The following is an 18,559-nucleotide window of genomic DNA, read 5'->3' on the forward strand; positions in this document are numbered from 1 at the left end:
GGATCGGGGTCTTCCCCTCTTCACTAACTCCTGCACAAAACCCAGCACAGTGGAGAGCACACAGCGCACTTTCCTCTGTAATCTGAAAAGCCTTCGGTTCAGCCTTCTGTGTACAAGTAATTAACGCTTTTGAAAATTACTACTGCTGGGAGCCTAGAGGTAATTTCAAGGTACATTCCTTCTTTCTCTCCCTGGCAAAGGCTACAGCGGGGAAATGCAATTCATTTCCCGAGGGAGCTCTAACCAAGAATTAGTCTGCAAAACATCTCAAGTGGTAAGGAATTCAGCCACTGTTGTTAGGACAGGAAGGCTTAAGAAAAATTGGTCTCTGCTTGAAAAGCCTTTCCGGAAACAAAATTAAATGAAAGAAATTAAGTAGAAAGAAATATGTCATCGTAAGCAGCACGCTTGACAACTATTACATTCAGAATGAGAAGAGGACTGAGCGCAGGGCCACAGGGTGGGCACTGGAGGATTTTTATTTACATACAACCTTAGCCTTGAGGACTTGCCAGGACAGAAGCTTTCAATATATTTTGCTAACTAAACAGGACAAATTATTTCAATTTGATACTGATCTAAGCAGGTATTTTGTCACAAGACTAAAGGTGACCTGCAAAAGCTTTTTGGCACATTTTTTATTCTACCTCTGAGTAAAGCATCGATAAGGTCTGAAAGGTTTATTAGTCATGACATTTATATAAGCAACAACAAAAAAAGCTTCTCCTGTTTTTTTTTTTTTTTTTTCACCGGGGGAACCACCTTGATGTTTCAGGGTTTTTTTATTATGCACTCCTGTACCTTAATTAAAAGGGCAGGAGTATTTGTTCCAGATTATCCACAAGCTAGATGCACAAATACCAGACCCAAACATCAGAAACAAACTACAATTTTCCAGGTGTCAAGGTGCAAGTTTGAAAAGGCACTTCTATACTCAAGGTATAATGTAACCACTCATATTTTTGGTAAAGACCCTTGGTAATATGGAAATATTTAAGGGCAGGACTTAAATCTGTAACGAGCATTATACTTCCAGATGCAAGTACACTGTGAGCCAGTCCAATTGCACTGTACGATTAAACTGTCTGTAAATTACGATTCTCCTTTGGAAGTAAAAAAATTAAATAAATATATACAAGAGAGAACAACATCTGAATCTTCAATCTGAATCCCTCCTCACGAAGAATCTAATTCACAGAATTTTGAAATAAGACAAATACCAATAATATTTTCTAACACACGGAGGAAATTAAAAAAAAAAAGCCTTTTCTTCTACGCTGCTGACAAACTTTCTTTATTCAAAAGAAAAAGATAAAAGATGTGGGCACGCCACAAGTGGTATTTTAAGAGAAGTTGTCCCTCTGGAAGGGGATAACAAAGGAAGCTGCAAATAAAACCTGAAAGTGAATCAGACTACCTGACCAAACTGGAAAATTTCTAGCATGCGCTTCTTCATAATTTGATCATATAAAATAAAATGACAAAAAGACGAGCAGTCCTCGTGAGGAGGAAGAAACGATGGAGTACACGGCACAGTCCTCAAAAGCAAGGACTGCATCTGAGCAGGACATAGTAGCGTAGTGCTCTTCCTGTCTCATCTATTATTAGCAAGGCTAAGGTTCCTGGAAAAGAGAATAAATATTCCCCAAAAGCAAGATGTCCTTGGTATCAGAATGAAGCTAAAATAACATTTTTCTTCCTCCCTCCTGGCAAAGTGACCAACAGCAGCCACAAGGCAATCAAAAGCCTTTCAGTCTCTTTCATTTTCATGACGACTAGAGCCATCTTTTCTAAGAAAAGAGATTTCCAACATTCTTGTCGAACTTCCTAGTCTCCCTTGAGATTAAGGAAAAAATGAAAGCAGGGGCATAGCCTTAAACAACTATCCTTGAACAGATGTCTTAAGAAACACTGAAAAAAGCCACCCAAAACATATACACTGTAGTACAGTGAGGCTCGCACAGAAGCGGAAGCAAGGAAACAATCTGATGAGTTAGACAAACTGGCAGCCACCCAAGCAGCAGCGAGTGGGGACAGCTCTCCTCTGTAGGGATTTGGGAACAACTGCCTAGCCCCTGGCTCCTGTCCAGCTGGGCAGCCAGAGACACGGCGTAAGTGAGGGAAAGGGTCTGGAAAGAACAAAGATTTAAGAGGTGCTTTGCTTGTCTCTCCTCTCCCCAGAGGAGTCCTGCTGACTGGGATGCTTGCTGTGGCACTCCTGAAGTGTTTATTCCCCCTGTCTGCCCCTTGAGGGAATCTCCTCTGGATCCCACACGGGGGATGTAAACCTGCAGGAGCTGAGACCTCCTCAGGGTTCCACATCCACACCCAGCTCTTCTCCACTGGTCAGCGACGCATTCACCAAACCCAACACTTCATTTAATCCCTGACTTCCCAGCAGCAGGAGGAAGCATAAACTCCGTCATTCTGGGAAGCCAGGGGGTGTGATTAAAGGCTCACACAGTTCCATGGAAGTCCAAGCCTCATGTTCAGGATTATTTTGTGGCAAAGACAACACCCAGAACAGCAGGATTGCTGTACTGGTCAGCAAATACCTCAAGACCATCAGGAAATCTAACAGAATGAATCCTTCCTGCACACTTCATGTGCAATTTTGAAGCCCCAAGTGCTGCCAAGTTGCACCTGCACTAGTTTCAGGGCCAAGAAGAGTCAGAACCATCTGCATTACTGTTCAAAAAATGTAAAGAATCAGATGACAGAAACCGGAACTATGGTTTAAACAAGATCACCAAAAAGGCTATTACAAGAATGATTACAAAAAAAAACAAAATAAAAGCTTTCTGAGCCTAGTGCAAAGGGCCTGAACTGGAAGTGGTTCAAAAAACAAGAGAACCAAGATAGAGGAGTGCATAGGCAAAAGCACCACTGAAGGGACTAGCACTGACTTATCAGACACACTGTGAAACAAGCCACAGATTACCCCCATATTTTTCCTGTGGCAGTCTTTCTGAATTGCAGCTGTCTTACTGGCACAGGAGATCTAGCCGGTGTGCTTTTCGTATGTCAGGATGAAGCTAAGGCTTTCATTTAGTCTAAACTCATGTTCTGCCAGTGTGAAGTTTTCTGTAAGAGAACTAAATTCTAGAAGAAATCGCTCGTAGGAAAAAGTAGTCCACAAGCTCTACAGCTTTCACAAGCCCAACCCTGTTAGAGTCACGAGGTTTGACTTACTTACCTGAAGGGAATGATAAGACGGGATGGAAGGAAGAGTCCAGCTCTTGCACATAATCCAGTATTCTCGATTCTGTTCTGTACTCACTGCTGATCAACGTGGAGGCTGGCACCACGCATGGTAACTGAGTTTTGTATGGAAAGGAGGCATCTCTAGATGGTGAAGTCTGCATGGATACACAGAACGGAAGGTTAATTTCTCCTTTACTCACTTCCCTCAAACTGGGACCAGAAGAAGAAAGTGACTCCTTGATGTGTGAATGGGAAAAGTATTCCTACAAACTTAGTTACTCCAAACATGACTAACCCCACTTCTTATGAACTATGGTGCACAATACAAAGAATATAAAAATACCCTTTAATTAGGACCAGCAAACAGTTGTCAGGGTTTCCAGAGCAAAACATAGCTGTTTCCAATCATTATTCCGATATATCCTGTGACCAACCACCACCCCTTACAATGCCATTCCAGCACAATAGGCACGACATGGGTGCACAAACAATAATAACACTGAACTATGCATAGGGCTCTCCTCCGTTTATCCCTTTAGTATGATTCTTAGTGACTACATCTCTAGACAGCTTGTACATTTTAATGCAAGATACAACATTAAATATTTTGTGCACGCAGTGTATTTACACAAAGCAAGAGGGAAAAGCCCTTGTCTTGTTATAACTTAAATGTCAGATAAGCAACAGACACAAAAGAAGATATAGAACAATAAACGCAGGAGAGGGATGCACTAACAATTCATTAATAGGTAGTAAGAGGAGTTACTACTAGGAGGAGAGCTGAGAAAGAGCAATTTAGCTGCTTCTTTGCAAGGCTTGTTAGAGCACAGCGAGTTAAATGATGGGTTGCACAGAACCGGTGGGTGCAAAGTAGCAAGACAGGCAAAAGGCAGGGTGAAAATGGGCAGAAATAAGTAGGAGGTGCAGGCAGTATGCTGAGCTCTCAAAGACAGAAGGAAAGAGCTGAACAAGGTACTCCTAAGTAATAAGCAACTCAAGTCCATGCTTCAGAATATGCTACAAAACCACTACAGGGCAATAGTGCTGCCGATGCCACTTTCAGCCACTCTAGAGACTAGCGGTAGTAAACCCAAAGGTACTGCCATTAAGGGCTTCCACTGCTATGCAGAAAATGAGGTTTTTGTTACTTTGCCAAATGCTGCAGAATCCTAAAACGGGGACAAATGAGGTACTTTGAGGTTCTCAGCCTAACACCATGCAGACAGCCACATCTATCATCTCCTGGAAAAGGATTTCAACCTAATAAACTGCAAGAATGGATTTAACAGTGGTCTTGATTTTCTTAAGACTTTTTATGGAATAAGAGGAAAACACCTAGCAGCTGCATCAGAGGAAAGACACTCAAACAAACATCGCTTGTATTTCTAAATCCTTCTGCTTAAAGAAATCTCTTTAGCTGCCTCCTGCCTGGGGTACTCCAGGCTGTATTCTAGCAGCATCACTCACCTGTACGTGATGCACTGCTTGTATCCACCACAGAAACAATCCCTCCCCCTGCTGAAATAATTTACTTCTGTCAGGTGGCATCAGTTTTTGCAACCCATGCTAAGCCTGAAAATATCCCATGAAAAAAATCCTGTTTCCATTTCTTCCTTTCCCCATCAACAAACTGCAGGATCTCTTAAATTCACGCACACTGCCTGTTAGGATGCTGGAGCAGAGGAGACCCCTTGGCAGTGAGGACTGTTTGTTTTATTTCCCAGTTTTCACAAACGAGAACTTGAACAGCCCCTGAGCCACCCTGATGATCTCCATACACACGTTTACTCAGAAGCACTTTTGGCTTACTTTGGAAACAATTCTTCTCCAGCCCAGGACTCCTTAAAAGCACTGTCTGTCATTTCCCGTGGCAGACATATGGCATGCTTCTTCTGGTAAACTTTAAATATCCATGAAGTGCTGGCACAGAAGCCAATATATAGCAAGCAGTAAGTGCTAAAGCAAACTTAAATGTTTCCCATTATATGGACCATTAAGCTAAAGCCTGAAGAGCTTTTGATTTCAATGCAATTTCAAAATTTTGCTTTTCAAAATTGCACAAAAAGCTGTTTCCAGATACATTTTTCAGAAATGAACCAGTTTCCTCAATGTCCACTAGTTAAATTGCTACTGCACTCACTCTGCCTTGTTTTTTTTCAGAAATGAATCCACAGTACAGTAAATATATATATATTTTAAAGAAATCCCCAAACAGTAATCAGTAAAATTACTTAGAAAAGACAAAGATAAGACCAACACATGCTGACAGCCAGTCCCTTAGTCCTGACTTGCTTTAATGCACTTCACTTGTGAACACGTTTACAATCCAGCTTAAAGCTCAGCCTCCTTAAAAACATGCATAAAATTGTCAAATAACCTCCACAATCTGTCTATTTTGAAATAGTAATGAAATCAAATTGCCAACATTGGTAAGTGCCCAATTCTTTTCCTCATCTTGTCTGTGGTTGGAGTTTCCAAAGCTTACGCCTGAGTTTGTGCATTATTTCCTTCAATGCTCTGGCATCAACACCTAAATAATTCCATCTTTCATTAAGTCGGTCCATAATTCAAAAGAAAATAAGGACTTATATAGTAAAGCGCAATTTTAGTTAAACCCTCTGAAGTTACTAGAAAAAAAGCTTAAAAAATAAAAAAGGCCTGGCAGTGTCTGTTCCTAGTTGCTAGATCTGGTTTAAATTTCTAATGCAGTAGTTTTCCACTGGAAAATGCTGAATTAGTGAAATCACGGTGTTTGTCAGGAATGTTGATTTAATCAACTCTTGATGAAACAATTTCTGAAGCCCTTCATTCTGGAATGGAAGCTTGCTGCTCAAAGAAAGCGCTTCAACCTTCATGAAATAAAACTGAAGAACTCTATTGGAGAACAAAACTCTCCCCCCTTCCAATTTGGCATCAAACGGAGTCCACAGCTTGACTTTTACAGCCGTTAGTTACTGATTTTGCAATACATCAAAAAAAGAAACCCCAAACCAACCAACCGAAGAAACACCCCACCAACCACCACAAACAACTGAACAAAACAACCCCACTAACACAGACACTCTGCCACAGCAAAGCCAAGCGGTTTCATGAAAACCGAAGCACTGAGCCCTCAGAAGACAGGTGTCTACAAGCCTGGCTACAACAGCAAGCTTCCCTTCAGAAGGGAAGAAAGATATTACTCAACCCTTATCGTTTTTCTCCTGCCATACAATACCTTACGCATCTAGTGACACATTTTTCTTCAGCACTGCAATGCAAAACCTCGTGCTTCCTGACATACGTAGATATGAAGAACAGCATTACATTTGGTTAATTCTATTACAGAGAAGAAAATACGCTGCACTTATGAGGAAATCAGAAGTGTGTGACCTTTACATCCTAAGCTAAAATAGCAGCTCTGTTTTAAACTTCATAAGGAGTGGTGTCACCAACAGAATCTAATTTTCCAGAATATTATGAATTTTAATCTTCTTGGGACTTTTTTTTCTTAGTACTGTCTTACTGGGTCACAGACAACGCAGTGAGCAATTAATTTTGATATTCAAAACAATTTTTGCACTTCCTTGTGACAAATTAATGCATTAGCCAAGGCACGATGGGGTCATGCCATTATTCTAGAAAGATCAGAAAGCCTAACAGTGCCAGCCAACCATCGTCCTGCAGTGAGAAAATAAGTTTGTGAAGCGTGCCACAACTGAAAAGAAAAATGTTTTGTGCTCCCAGTTGAGACTTCTGAATACTCGCCTCATGGTTTCAGCTACTGATTACTGAAACTTAGGCACGTTTCCAAAAATGGTACAAGTGTAATAGTACAAGAGAGCCCCAGTTCAATTACACCAATGTGTATGAAGCCACTAAGTTAATTTAATCAGCTCGAACACACTCTGCTGAATACCCGTCATGTCTGCTTCTGATTACTCTTATAAGCCCGAAAGAGTATTTATTCTCCCTACACACACACAGAACTTTACAGCAATATCAAAGAGGAGCTACCTCCATAAATATTAAAGGCTGTTCTTCAGTAAAAGAGCAGCCAACCACATTGCAGAAGCTTACCTGTGGGACAGGAGAGAACCACCGTATGGATGGCTGATGCCCCCTCTGAACAAACACACTGCTCACTTTTAATCCTCCAGCAGTGCTACGTGTAGCTCAAACCAACAGAGCACCGTGTGACCCACTCACTTCCGTGCTTTAGCACCCACCTTAGAGGCCAGCCTAAGGTGCAGGGGGAAGATGGGCGAAGCATCTCGGACAGCCCTCCATGGGAAGGTGCCTAACAGATGGTGCCAGGGATGCACGCTGTGTTACAGAGCCTGCCTGCCAGCTCCAGTTTCTATAGATGCCCTTTCCCACGCACTTGCCTGCCATCTATACATAGGTGCAGCAGGTGCAGCAGAGCGAGCTGCCCTAGGATGTACCGCAGTCAGTCTGCCTCTGGCCCCACTCAAGCTGTGGGTAAGGCAGAGCCTGTGGCAGAGGTTCGTTTTTCCAGGGAGAGAACTGAAAGAAACTGACTTTATAAAGCCTAGTGGCAATTTACTCAGCATCCAGCCCGTCTCAAATTCAGACCTTTGGTCGGTGTCATAAAAGAACCGGTAGCTTGTACCTTTCTCACAGACCACCCGCCTCTCACAAGTACTAATGTAGTTTGGTTTCCTTAATCCAGTTTTAAGCCAATGGGAGATGGATTTCCATCTGCTCTGGGGACATGTATGCTGTCTTCAACATTCTGAAACAAAGCCCTTTTGTTGAAGAAGCAAATCAACAGAAAAAAATCAAGGTTAGTGATTCATCTTTGACCGATCACATAAATCCAAAGAAGGAAAGACATTTTAACCCATGTAGATATGTTTTGTAAAAATGCCATATAGACATTAAGAGTAGATGTGATCCGTAAAACACTCAAACATTTTAATAAGCTAAAGTAGCAACACGGTGAAAAGAACACTTCAAGTTTTTTGTTCTGGAAAAGTGAATTTACAGATTGACTGGCTTAACGTAAACCTTACCAAGAGGGATTTAGTTCTACTCATATCACAGCATTACAAAGTAAAAGGTGTTCTCCCTTCCTTCCTCTCCAACAGATAAGTCCGATCATGCACTCAGAATAGTTGAATGTGTAGAAAATACCTTTTTTTTTCCAGATGAGCTTTTTTTTTTTTTCCCTCCTGATTTTACATATAAGAGAGTTTCTTTTTAAAGCTTCCAGAGTTAAAACACTAACCTTATCAACTACTTCTTCCACTTACAAGCTTGGTAAACCAGAACCAATGGATTCTCCCCCCGAGACCAGAAGACTGACACATCCACAGAGGCACTCCACCACTTTCACTAAAGCAGGATGCGTCCTCTTCTTGTGAACAGTTCGCAGGAGACTTGGCAAGACAGCACCGCTCCTTGTACTCACAGCTTTTGAGAAGCCAGCAGTGCCAGTGAGCTGTGCAGAAGCAGGTGGTGGAGCCAACATCCAGTGACACACCAAGGGGAATGACAACCAATAGGTTCCTTCCAGTGCAACTATGGGGAAATGGTTGCTGCTCCGCCTGAAGGCAGAATTGCTGGCCGGCTACTGAACGATACGTTGGATCGTTACTATCAGTGCTTGCTCTTTTTTTCTTTTTTTTTCCTTTTCTCATTTGCAGACTCTCATCTGCAGCTGGAGAAACCATCAACTGACAACAGCCACAAAGAACTCACCTGTATCTCCCCAATCTCCTTAAAAGCAAATAAACCGTGACAAGGGACAATCTGGCAGAGGAAATGGGATGGTATGCTAGGAAGCAGGTTGATAAAACACTCATCCCCAGACAGGCATACACCTGGCAGAAAAGAGGGGCCAGCTTCCCTGGTACATGCAGTGCCCTGTGGAGCTGCCTGCCTGCACACATGCCCTGTCCCATATTCTCTCTTCCTCTGATTTTCGGTGCTAGCTACTGACCACTTGTAGATAGCACATGCTCAGCAATTAAGGAAAAGGCTCTGCACGCTAGGTATAATACAGATTATACATATATATAAAATACATATACTAACAAGGCTTGGTCACAGGTCCTTATGCGTTTATCAAGTGACATCTACTGAAAGTATCACTAGCACTAAGCACGCACTGGAAAAGCAATGAGACGCAAAAATAGAACTGGTGTGAGAAGCAGATTAAAATATGAACCCCACCCCGATTCTGAGCCTTCTTGCACTCACTTATTTTTGCACTTATTTTTATTATTTGAGACTAGCAGGAATATTTTTTTAAACCACTAAATGGAAGCAGATATTCTTATGCTCTCACTGAACTCCAGACTGAGACTGAAGAGAAAAATACAGCAATACTCAACCCCAAGAGATTGGCAACATTATACCAACTGTTTGCTCATGGCATCTAAAAAAGCGAGCTTTTGCACCTCAGTTCCTGACTTTCAGGGTGTTGGCACCTCTGCAAGTTTAAATAGCAGTTTTCCCCACATGTGCCTCAGTCCACACAACCATGCCTTCCTCCAGCAGGTGGAGATACAGAATACAATGCGAATTCTCTGATAAAAAACAAAACAAAACAAAACACAAACACCATGCTCCAGAACCCCACAAAAACTTGAGAGGACCAAATTTGATAGCAGGCAGATCTCACGCCTCTTTGGCCTATTACCTTTAGGTATCGCTGTATAAGCTCCAGTGACACCTCTTGGTGAAATAACACTTAATCAAAAGAGGTGAAACTAACCTAACATCCTAGCTAATGACACAAAGAAGGAACAGAATGACCTGGGCAAAACAATTTATTTTTTTTTAACATAACAGCAGCAAAACACAGGGCACACAGATGAAATACATTCTAGTAAACACCAGGACACGTGAGCTAAGCAAAGACCTCGCTGAGACTACCCAAGTAGTAGTAACACTTGTTGGCTGCTATTAAATAAATTTTATAGAGCTTTTGAAATCTCAAAGATAAATTCAAGTTCCTCCAAGTTTAGGCAAAAAGTAGCCAGAGATACTCCAGGTCCCTGCTGCAGAAAAAGTATTTGTGGATGCACCCAGGCACTGGAGAATCCACAGTGGGTGCGGGTGGAAATGTCATAAATGTTGTAAATATAAAAAGAAAGTTATAAATGCCACAAACACCAGGAAAAGATTCAATCACAGCTCAGTGCTTCAAATGACACCATCTCAGGGCTCCAGCCCCCGTCCAGGAGCACGTGTCCCTCCTACTAGAGCACGCCTGCAGCTGCTCCGAAGTTTTACCCCACATGCAAGTTCTTAACACTCATTGAAAACTCTGGCTGAAGACATCATCACTACACTCACGTCCTCTACTCCGAACCAAACTGTAGTCCCAGGGTTCAATGTGCAAGGGGATTGTTCTGAGAGGCTTGCGCACTGACTCGCAACCCAGAGATGGCCTAAGTTCTTACTGAGATATTTAGATAACGAAAGAAGAAAGATGCAAAACAGATTCCACAGCCAAAAGATGATCTGGGGTACTTACTCATTCTGAATTAGTGGACAAGAGAATTTGGCCCCAAAGGATGTTTTAAGTTCCTGAGGATACTGGATGGTAACGAATAAGGCAAACACCCCTCATCCTGTTTTATTTATCCCACTGCAGCCTAGCTATCTTGTTCACCTGGCAGGTCCTCTGCATTTCCAGGGCAATTTCAAGGATTCATCTAGTTTTGCACTGCTTCTTGCATGAGTTCTTTGCTTTCTTGTAGACAGTATAACCATTACCTGAAATACTGGAGTAGAGGAAGGTATACTCTTCTTCAGAAGAGAAATACAACAAAGCAGAGGACAATGCAGGGCATCTCTCAGCAGGCACTGGGAGGCTACTGGGTCACTGAAGACTCAAACTTTTGACAGCACCGCAAATGTATGCGGCATGGCAGCAGATAGAGAAAAAATGTGGCTCTCTTCCCAGTGACCTTATGAACTGGCAGATGGGATAGCAGCTCACAGTTTCATACTTTCCTTTTCCTAACATGGATGTTGGGGGCTGCACAGGGAAAACGAGCTTCCCAAAAGAATTTGGAGAGATGCTAAGGACAACGCTCTGAATGCCATTCAATAAACAAAAGGGCACATAGTCGGTCATCTGCCCTCCTGAAAAAACAAATTCCTCAAAGCTCTGCCAGCATTTCTTCCATCCTACACACGGGAAGTCTGCATTGACTGTGATTCCTTTAGTTGTCCCCATTTGCTCAGATTGCATTGCCCATCAGCACCGCCAGGCACTCGCTGGCTGTGCGAACCAGAAGCTGGCAGAAGAGCTGCAGCGTTCAGAAGATCCAATCTTCTCTTTCAGACTTTGGCAAGCTGCTCTCTGTTAACTCCACCGCTGCTGCAGGGATGTAGCAGCAAGTCTCCCCTAGCTGCAGCTTGCTGTCAGGCCAATGTCCTTAACGAAAGGTGGATCCTCACAAACCACGGCACCATGGGCTATAAAAATATTTAAAACTCAAAGAAATGAGGGGGAACCACCTGCCAGAGGCAGCACAGTAACATTACATTAAAAATCCAACTGTTTTCCATGTTGCTAAGCAATAACGAATTTTTCTACAAAAGGCCAGAGGAAATTTGCTGGATTACTAATTGGAAAATAAATACATTTTCTAAGAAAAATAGGTATCAGTCCCAGAGGCCGCTCTGCATTTTGCAGCCTTACCTTCAGACATCTGCCTAACCTACAGCTCAGCCTGGGCTGATATCCGGTGTGCTTGCTTTTCAAGCTGAGCAATCTCATCAGCTGGGTGACCAAGTGTAGGGAGTGCACGAGTCAGACAGTGCCAGTGCCTGTTAGAATCAAACTTCTTGAATGCAACTGTACACTGTTGATGGCTCTTAACCCTAAGACTTGATAAGCATTCAGGTTTGATTGTCAGAACACGCCGAAATTGTCTACTTCAATTTTATCCCTTACTTTCCCAGCAGGATCTCTGTTTTTAAACAACACTGTATGCGCCTCTGTTAAATCTTTACCTTAATTTTGAAAACTTTAATTGAGCTTGGCACTTGCATGAAGTCTGAAGCTGACAGCTTGATTGCTGCCACCACCTCTTACTTTCTCCAGGAACATGAGCAGAATCCCTCTGTAGCACATAACACAGCTTTCCACGAAGCCCCTTGGTTAACTCCCCAGGTAGAAAGCACAGCATAACCACAAACTTCTGTGCTGAGAGCTGAGGTAAGCATTAACTCATCATCACAAATCATACAGTCACCCATCACAAGCTGGCTAAGGCTAGCAATGATTTTCCAAACCCTTCCAAGCAAGCACCTGATTGGAAAGTAGAAGATAGATTTGCCCTGCAGTCTTGGTGCACACATTTCCAGTAGCTATCGATGGCATCCGAGTTATGTGGCCTTCAGCCACCCTGAAGATGCTGGGAGTCAGAGTCAATAAAGAGATCACTAGGCAAGAGATGCAAATGAACAGATCTCTCCCCTTCTCCCATGAGGTCCGTTACAGAAACTCAACAATGATAAGACTGCGTTTTAGATATTTGGAAAGCAGCCTAGAGATTCCAAACCAATGTGATTTGGGATCACATCACTGCAGAAGGAATATAAAAACACTGCGTATGCCTTAAAATTGCAGGAATTCATACGGGAATTCCTTTAATGTGGAGGACATTTTTGCTTCCATTTCACTAATGCTAAAGGCTCCTCTGCGGGAAGAATGGGAATGCTTTTTTTTAAAGGGAGAGTGGGAGTGGTCATTTTTAAATGGAAAGCAGCAAGAGGTTATGTTCATCAAGCTCTGGGAGGCTCCTCTGACACAGCATTCCCTGCACAGGTCTTTACCACACCATCTTTGGCCACCTCTGTGCTTTCGGTACAGAGACACAAGGTGGCTTAGCCCACAGAAACCCAGCACTAGAAATGTGAAGAGCACGGAGCAGACACACACATAAAACACACTTGCTGATTGTGGTCTAGGTAAACTACTGAGCACCCAAAGCAGCTTGGCTCTCCTGCTGGTTGAAGACGAAGACGTAAACTCCGCTTTGTGCTGGTCTGCAGAAATGAAGTTTCTATTCACAAGCTTCTACTGCTATTTTCTGGACTGTAGTTGCTCTAGACCAGCTTTTAAAAGACAGACGCATAAGGGGCAATTGTAGAAACTTGTGCCTGCATGCATAGGTGTGTATTTGAGATTTTTGAACCTGCAGGATGCGGGCTTCCAAAAGAGCTTGCTATTTAGAAGCTGCATCTGGAACAGAAACCCAGCATGTTTAAGGAGAAGGGAAGGTCCTGGAGTCTCTTGCTAAGGATCAGCAAGAAGCACTGGTCAGGCCTCAGCTTGGGATCAGTCCTGTCAGCTCTCTATCAGGACGTGGACTGAACTGAATGGGAAACAAGCCCAGGTCAGCAGTCTCCTTGGCTAATGCAAGAGGAGATGCCTAAGTGACTAGGAGCTACAGCTCCCAAACCGTAACCCCCACCATCAACCCTCCAGGCAGATTGCCAAGTCTTTATGCCCTGCGGCCAGGAAGCTGGGAAGTCAAGCTAATAAGAAACCAGACAGCTTTTCAACAAAATTCTTGCTTTCTGCTCGTCTTTAGCTAAAACTAGGACACTTACTGCAATTTCGCAGAGCGTGCTGAATCAGCACACTCACACAGAACATCCTTGCGGGGAAATTTCTCCCCCCAGACCATTGGTACACTTTGTATTTTCTAGATAGTTAACAGGAGACATGGAGACTTCTGTCACTGTAATGCTGTTTCTAAAAGGCAAAGTAATCGAGAAATTAAAATCACTCGGGACTAACACTGCTCTAAAGAATGAGTTCACACTGTCTCTGCTCCCAAATTAGCTACTGTTGCTTTAAGTGCCACAGCTAAATTCATTATACATTCCTACAAGCAATATGCTATTAATATCAGCTGTGAACAGATATGCCTTGTCTTGCTCTACATTTTTTTTTCCCCATTTTGAAGTATTAATTTTTTTGTAACGAAAAAAGAAAATTTTAGGAGTTTTAAAGCACTCATAAAAAGTCATGAAAGAGGCAACGTAGCTAATCAAGAACAGCAAAAACGGAAACGAGATTAAGATACTGCTATTTAATTTCCTAGAAAATAATGTGCCACCAGCTGTGTAAACTTTCTTGTAGTTAAAACAAATACTCTGAAAACAAGCAGGCAGCTGATTACACCATAGTATGCTTCCTCAGCAGTCAAGCCTCCCAAGGAAGCTCTTGAGCTGTCCTTAGACTGTACAAAAACTTTACAGATAGCCATGCAACAAATTGGTTTGAAAAGCAGGATTCTGCGAGATCTTTAATTTTTATGTTTGACTCATTAACTCTGAGCTCCTGCTGACACAGCCAGTACTCCCAGCACACACACTATATGCTCCCTGAACGTAACAAATAACCAACACAGCATGCACTGTGCTTATGACATACCAGACAGACACACACTGACTCTAGCAGCCAGATTCTTTGGTTTTGTCTCCTGGAGAGAGAGGCAAGGGCCTACCTGCTGATTCCAGTAACAGGCACCGTGCATTCTGTAGAGTTTTCTCTTCTGGAAACTATGTAGTGGCCTCGTTCGGGCAGATGTGCTGACATTGGTCACAGAGAGAGATCTTAGTCTTGTCCTGTCTCTTCTTCTTTTCTTGATGTGCTGATGATCAAGCAACCAGCTGCTCGAAGAGGATACTTCTCTGTTGTCTGAAGCTCTGCAATTTCATAATTAATAAGGGAGGAAAACCATAAAGTTAAATACACTCCATGTACACAGGCCAAGATTTCAAGCTCTGATTAGCATTAGCCATCTAATTTTAAGACATCCTGAAGTATTTTCGTTTACTGTTTCAGGAAACCATGTACGTACTTTGTTTGCTCTTCGACTAATTCTGTGTTACAAAAGGAAGTTTATCATTCTTGCTCACTTTTCTGGTCACAGAAGCCAACGTTGAAATAAAGTTAAGATTTTGAGCGTGTAACAGTTCTTGGGTTTTCCAAATCAAGAACTCTCTCTGACACTTCTAATACCTATGAACATTAAATTACAATTAATAATTCCCTACAAACTTACATTCTGCTCAAAGCAACAGTCGTGCTAACATAAAGAAGACCTAGAGTGCTGCCAGAAGACCTTCAGATTGTGTAGTTTTGCTCAAGGACTGAAGCTTTACTAATATCTTACAATAGGGGCTGCAACTCACTGTGAAACTTTTGTATCAGAATCAGGAATTCTGCATGTTTAGTTTGTCCAACACAAAGCCATTAAACCTCACCTTCAGGGAAACGATGGGAACTGTCTTGCTTGGGAAAGGTATTTGACACTTCCTTCAACAATTATTACAGTGAAGCCACTAAGAACAATCGAATTGCATTAGCCTGTTTATCTATTCACTCATTATCACCAAACAGTATCTACCTCATACATAAGCTCAAAGAGAGAAATGACAGCAGCAAATCTGGCTGGGGAAAAAGAGTAAGAACTGCTGGAGTGGCGTGTGGGACTGAGCGAGGGCTACTGCAACCATATGGTATTGTTTTATTTTTACTTTTATTATATAGAGAATGTATATAATAACATTTATTATATAGAACGCGAGCAAAAAAGCCATGTGCCAGCGCAGGGCCAAGAAGAGCAACAACTGCCTTCGTTTAACATGCCTGGATCCCTCACTCTCACCTAACTGCAGCCTGCCTGCTCATCCAAACAAGGTAGGCTATGAGGTGAGAATTCAAAACACCCTCCATTTGGGTAGGAATGATTCAGTGGGAAGAACACTCTTCGCTTTTATATGTGTCCCAATTTTGTTTTGTTTCTGTAGCAACACCTGCTTGCAAAGAAAACAGCTTACTGCAAAAAACACTCAAGCATGCGTTTATTTTTTATGATACTGAAGACCTGGACTGCAACTCTGAACTTCCCGAGAAGTGCAAGTACACGGGGTATTGCAGCCTTGGCTCCTTACAGGTCATCTATCTGCACCAAGCGTTACTTTCTCTGAAGCAGTGATTATTTTCTCTCAGGAACTTCATCTGGCAAGATATATATTCCTTAAAAAACTTGTGACAGACAATACAATCTGAAAATGAATTTATTATGAGGCCATTTGTCAATCTTTTTTGACAAGTAACTATCTGCTAACTGAACATTTTATTAAACAGAAGCACTTGCTATGAAAGCGTGATTAAACACTGTCCCATGTTGTGCTCGTGTGGTAATAATGCTTGATTGGCTTGAATTTGAACCAGCCTTTTAACGTATCAAAACCATCCCAAGAAGCAACACACACTCAATAAAAAAGTGTGCTAATTAAAAGAAGAAGGGTATAATTTATTTAGAGGGACATGTTAAGTAAGTGCCAAGAAACAGCCCAAAATACTGAAGCATGACATTCTCAATGCTAATGCTGAACTTTTAAAACTTGAGAAAGAAATTAAATATTTAAAGTCCATGCAGAAGTTTCCTTAAAATACTTTCTCTGAATTCTCAAAACACCATTTCTCTCTCATTATCTCCCTTCATGTCAGACAGTGTCAAGACCAATTTCTGGACTTCCACTACCTCCCTGTTACGTACAAGACAGTTTGGACAAGAATATTAGCACAAAAAGCTCCTCAGTCTGGCTCCTCAATTTCTGCAATCCCTGCCTTTGTTCTGGTGGTCTGCCTAGGTCTTTGTTAATCTCTCTGCAGTCTTTTCCAGCTGTTCGATTTACCCTCCTGTGCCTTTCAGGAACGTTCAGCTCCATTTTCAGAGGGAGTAGAATTGTCAGTTCTATGGCTTGCAGCTCCAATACACAGCAGTATGGTTTTCCTGCCCCTTCTGCAAATAGGCTTGCCAGTCAAGGCTGAAGTTATCTGTTTATTTAGATCTTAATTGAGGGTGCTTTTCAAAACGAGATTCTACAGAAGAACAGAGGTGAACTATCCCCAGATGTAAAATTCACAAATTTGCTGAAGTACTCCTTTCAAACTTGCAGTTTGGCCTTTCTGGCACGGTAGCCTAGGTGAAGAGCAAGACCTTACAGACACTCCTACACACCAGAAGCCACAGGACAGACTATCTGTTCTCAGTGAAAGAATTTTTTCCCTCCTCTCTCTTGCTAAGAAAGTGGTTTTCACTAGCTTAAGGAACTGCTACTATAAACATTTAACTTCATACAATGCTCCTGGCTGATACTGGGATCCAGATTCAACCGGCCAAAGAAAAGCTACATGGAAAAAGGAAGCCACTAATGGAATTAGACCTTAACAAATGGCAGTTCAAGGTTACCCGCATTTAATCAACCAGAAGGTGCATGCATGCTCCACCTATTCCAGTGGGAACAGCCCAAGTAACCAACCATCCTGCAAACCAATGATTATCAACCTCAGAGCACCTCACATGCAGACCCACGTTAAACATGGCCTATCGTATCTTTCAAATCAGGAGCCTACAACTAATTTCAACAATTTACCTAAGTAAAAATAGCTGTCATCCCTTCTGTTTTGTCTTCCGAATCACCCTACTTGTCAGTTGGCTTTGATTTGTACTTTCTCAAGTACATAACTCAGTCACAATGCTCTGGGAAGAGTGAGGGGAGAAGAAGCCAACTCCAGTAGGTAACTCCCTGAATTAACTGCACACTAAACAACAACAGCAAAATACAATGAAAACCTGAAACATACTCAAAACCACAAGTAGGAGTCAGTGAAATTTCCCTGCAGGATTCTTATGGTAACCACTACCCTGTGCTTAATTACCATCTTTAATGAACCGCTTTTTTTTTTTTTTTTTTTTTTTTTTAACAGATTTCAAAACACTTCAGAAGAAGTGAAAAATTAAACTAATTTAACTGATTTTCCAAGATGATAAATAGAAAGGTCACACGCCTCTCAGTTCTGAGCTACAGCACTGAGAAAATCTTCCAAGTCTTCCCATTCTTCTTTGGACTGTTAGAGATCATCAGTAAAACAAAAAAAAAAAAATAGCCTTAGAGTGAGCACTCCCTGAGCTGCTCAAACCAGCGTGCTGCTCATAAAGCCAAAAGAGGACTGATTTTGGAGACAACTAAAAACACTTTTAAAAGCAGGAACCCTTCCTCATCTGTTCCATGAGGAAGTCACTGATTCAAGGCATGGGTCTCCAAGAGCATAAATTCCTCTCTTCTTCCATATCCCCAACTCTAATAGCAACTCTGTTTTAGGGTTACTTCTACTCCAAAGCTCAGCAGAACCTTCTGATTTTTCCCTGTGTTATTTTGTAAAGAACCAACACATCAGGAACACGAATGCTCCGTGACAGGACCCCTTCATCCTTAAATTTAGGGCAGAGTCACACAATCGCTTTGGCAACAGACGGTGGCTAAAGAAGCTGCCCATCCAAGCTGCTCATTATAATCTCCT

General features: G+C 42.1%; 1 protein-coding gene across 5 annotated transcripts in view; it reads right to left on the reverse strand.

Moving 5' to 3' along the window:
• KANSL1L (KAT8 regulatory NSL complex subunit 1 like) overlaps positions 1–18,559 on the reverse strand; it is a 56,982-nt gene that overhangs the window by 15,416 nt on the left and 23,007 nt on the right. For all 5 annotated transcript variants that reach the window (XR_004253386.1, XM_032189633.1, XM_032189635.1 and 2 more), the window contains 2 exons: positions 14,688–14,889; positions 3,197–3,359 (listed from right to left, as the gene is read on the reverse strand). Coding sequence is in view for 4 of the 5 variants with exons in the window: in XM_032189633.1 (XP_032045524.1) it covers positions 3,197–3,359; positions 14,688–14,889 (365 nt within the window). In the remaining variant the exon portion in view is untranslated. The remainder of the gene's footprint in view (positions 1–3,196; positions 3,360–14,687; positions 14,890–18,559) is intronic.

Source organism: Aythya fuligula, chromosome 6 (genome assembly GCF_009819795.1).
Source record: "Aythya fuligula isolate bAytFul2 chromosome 6, bAytFul2.pri, whole genome shotgun sequence".
Classification (NCBI taxonomy): domain Eukaryota; kingdom Metazoa; phylum Chordata; class Aves; order Anseriformes; family Anatidae; genus Aythya; species Aythya fuligula.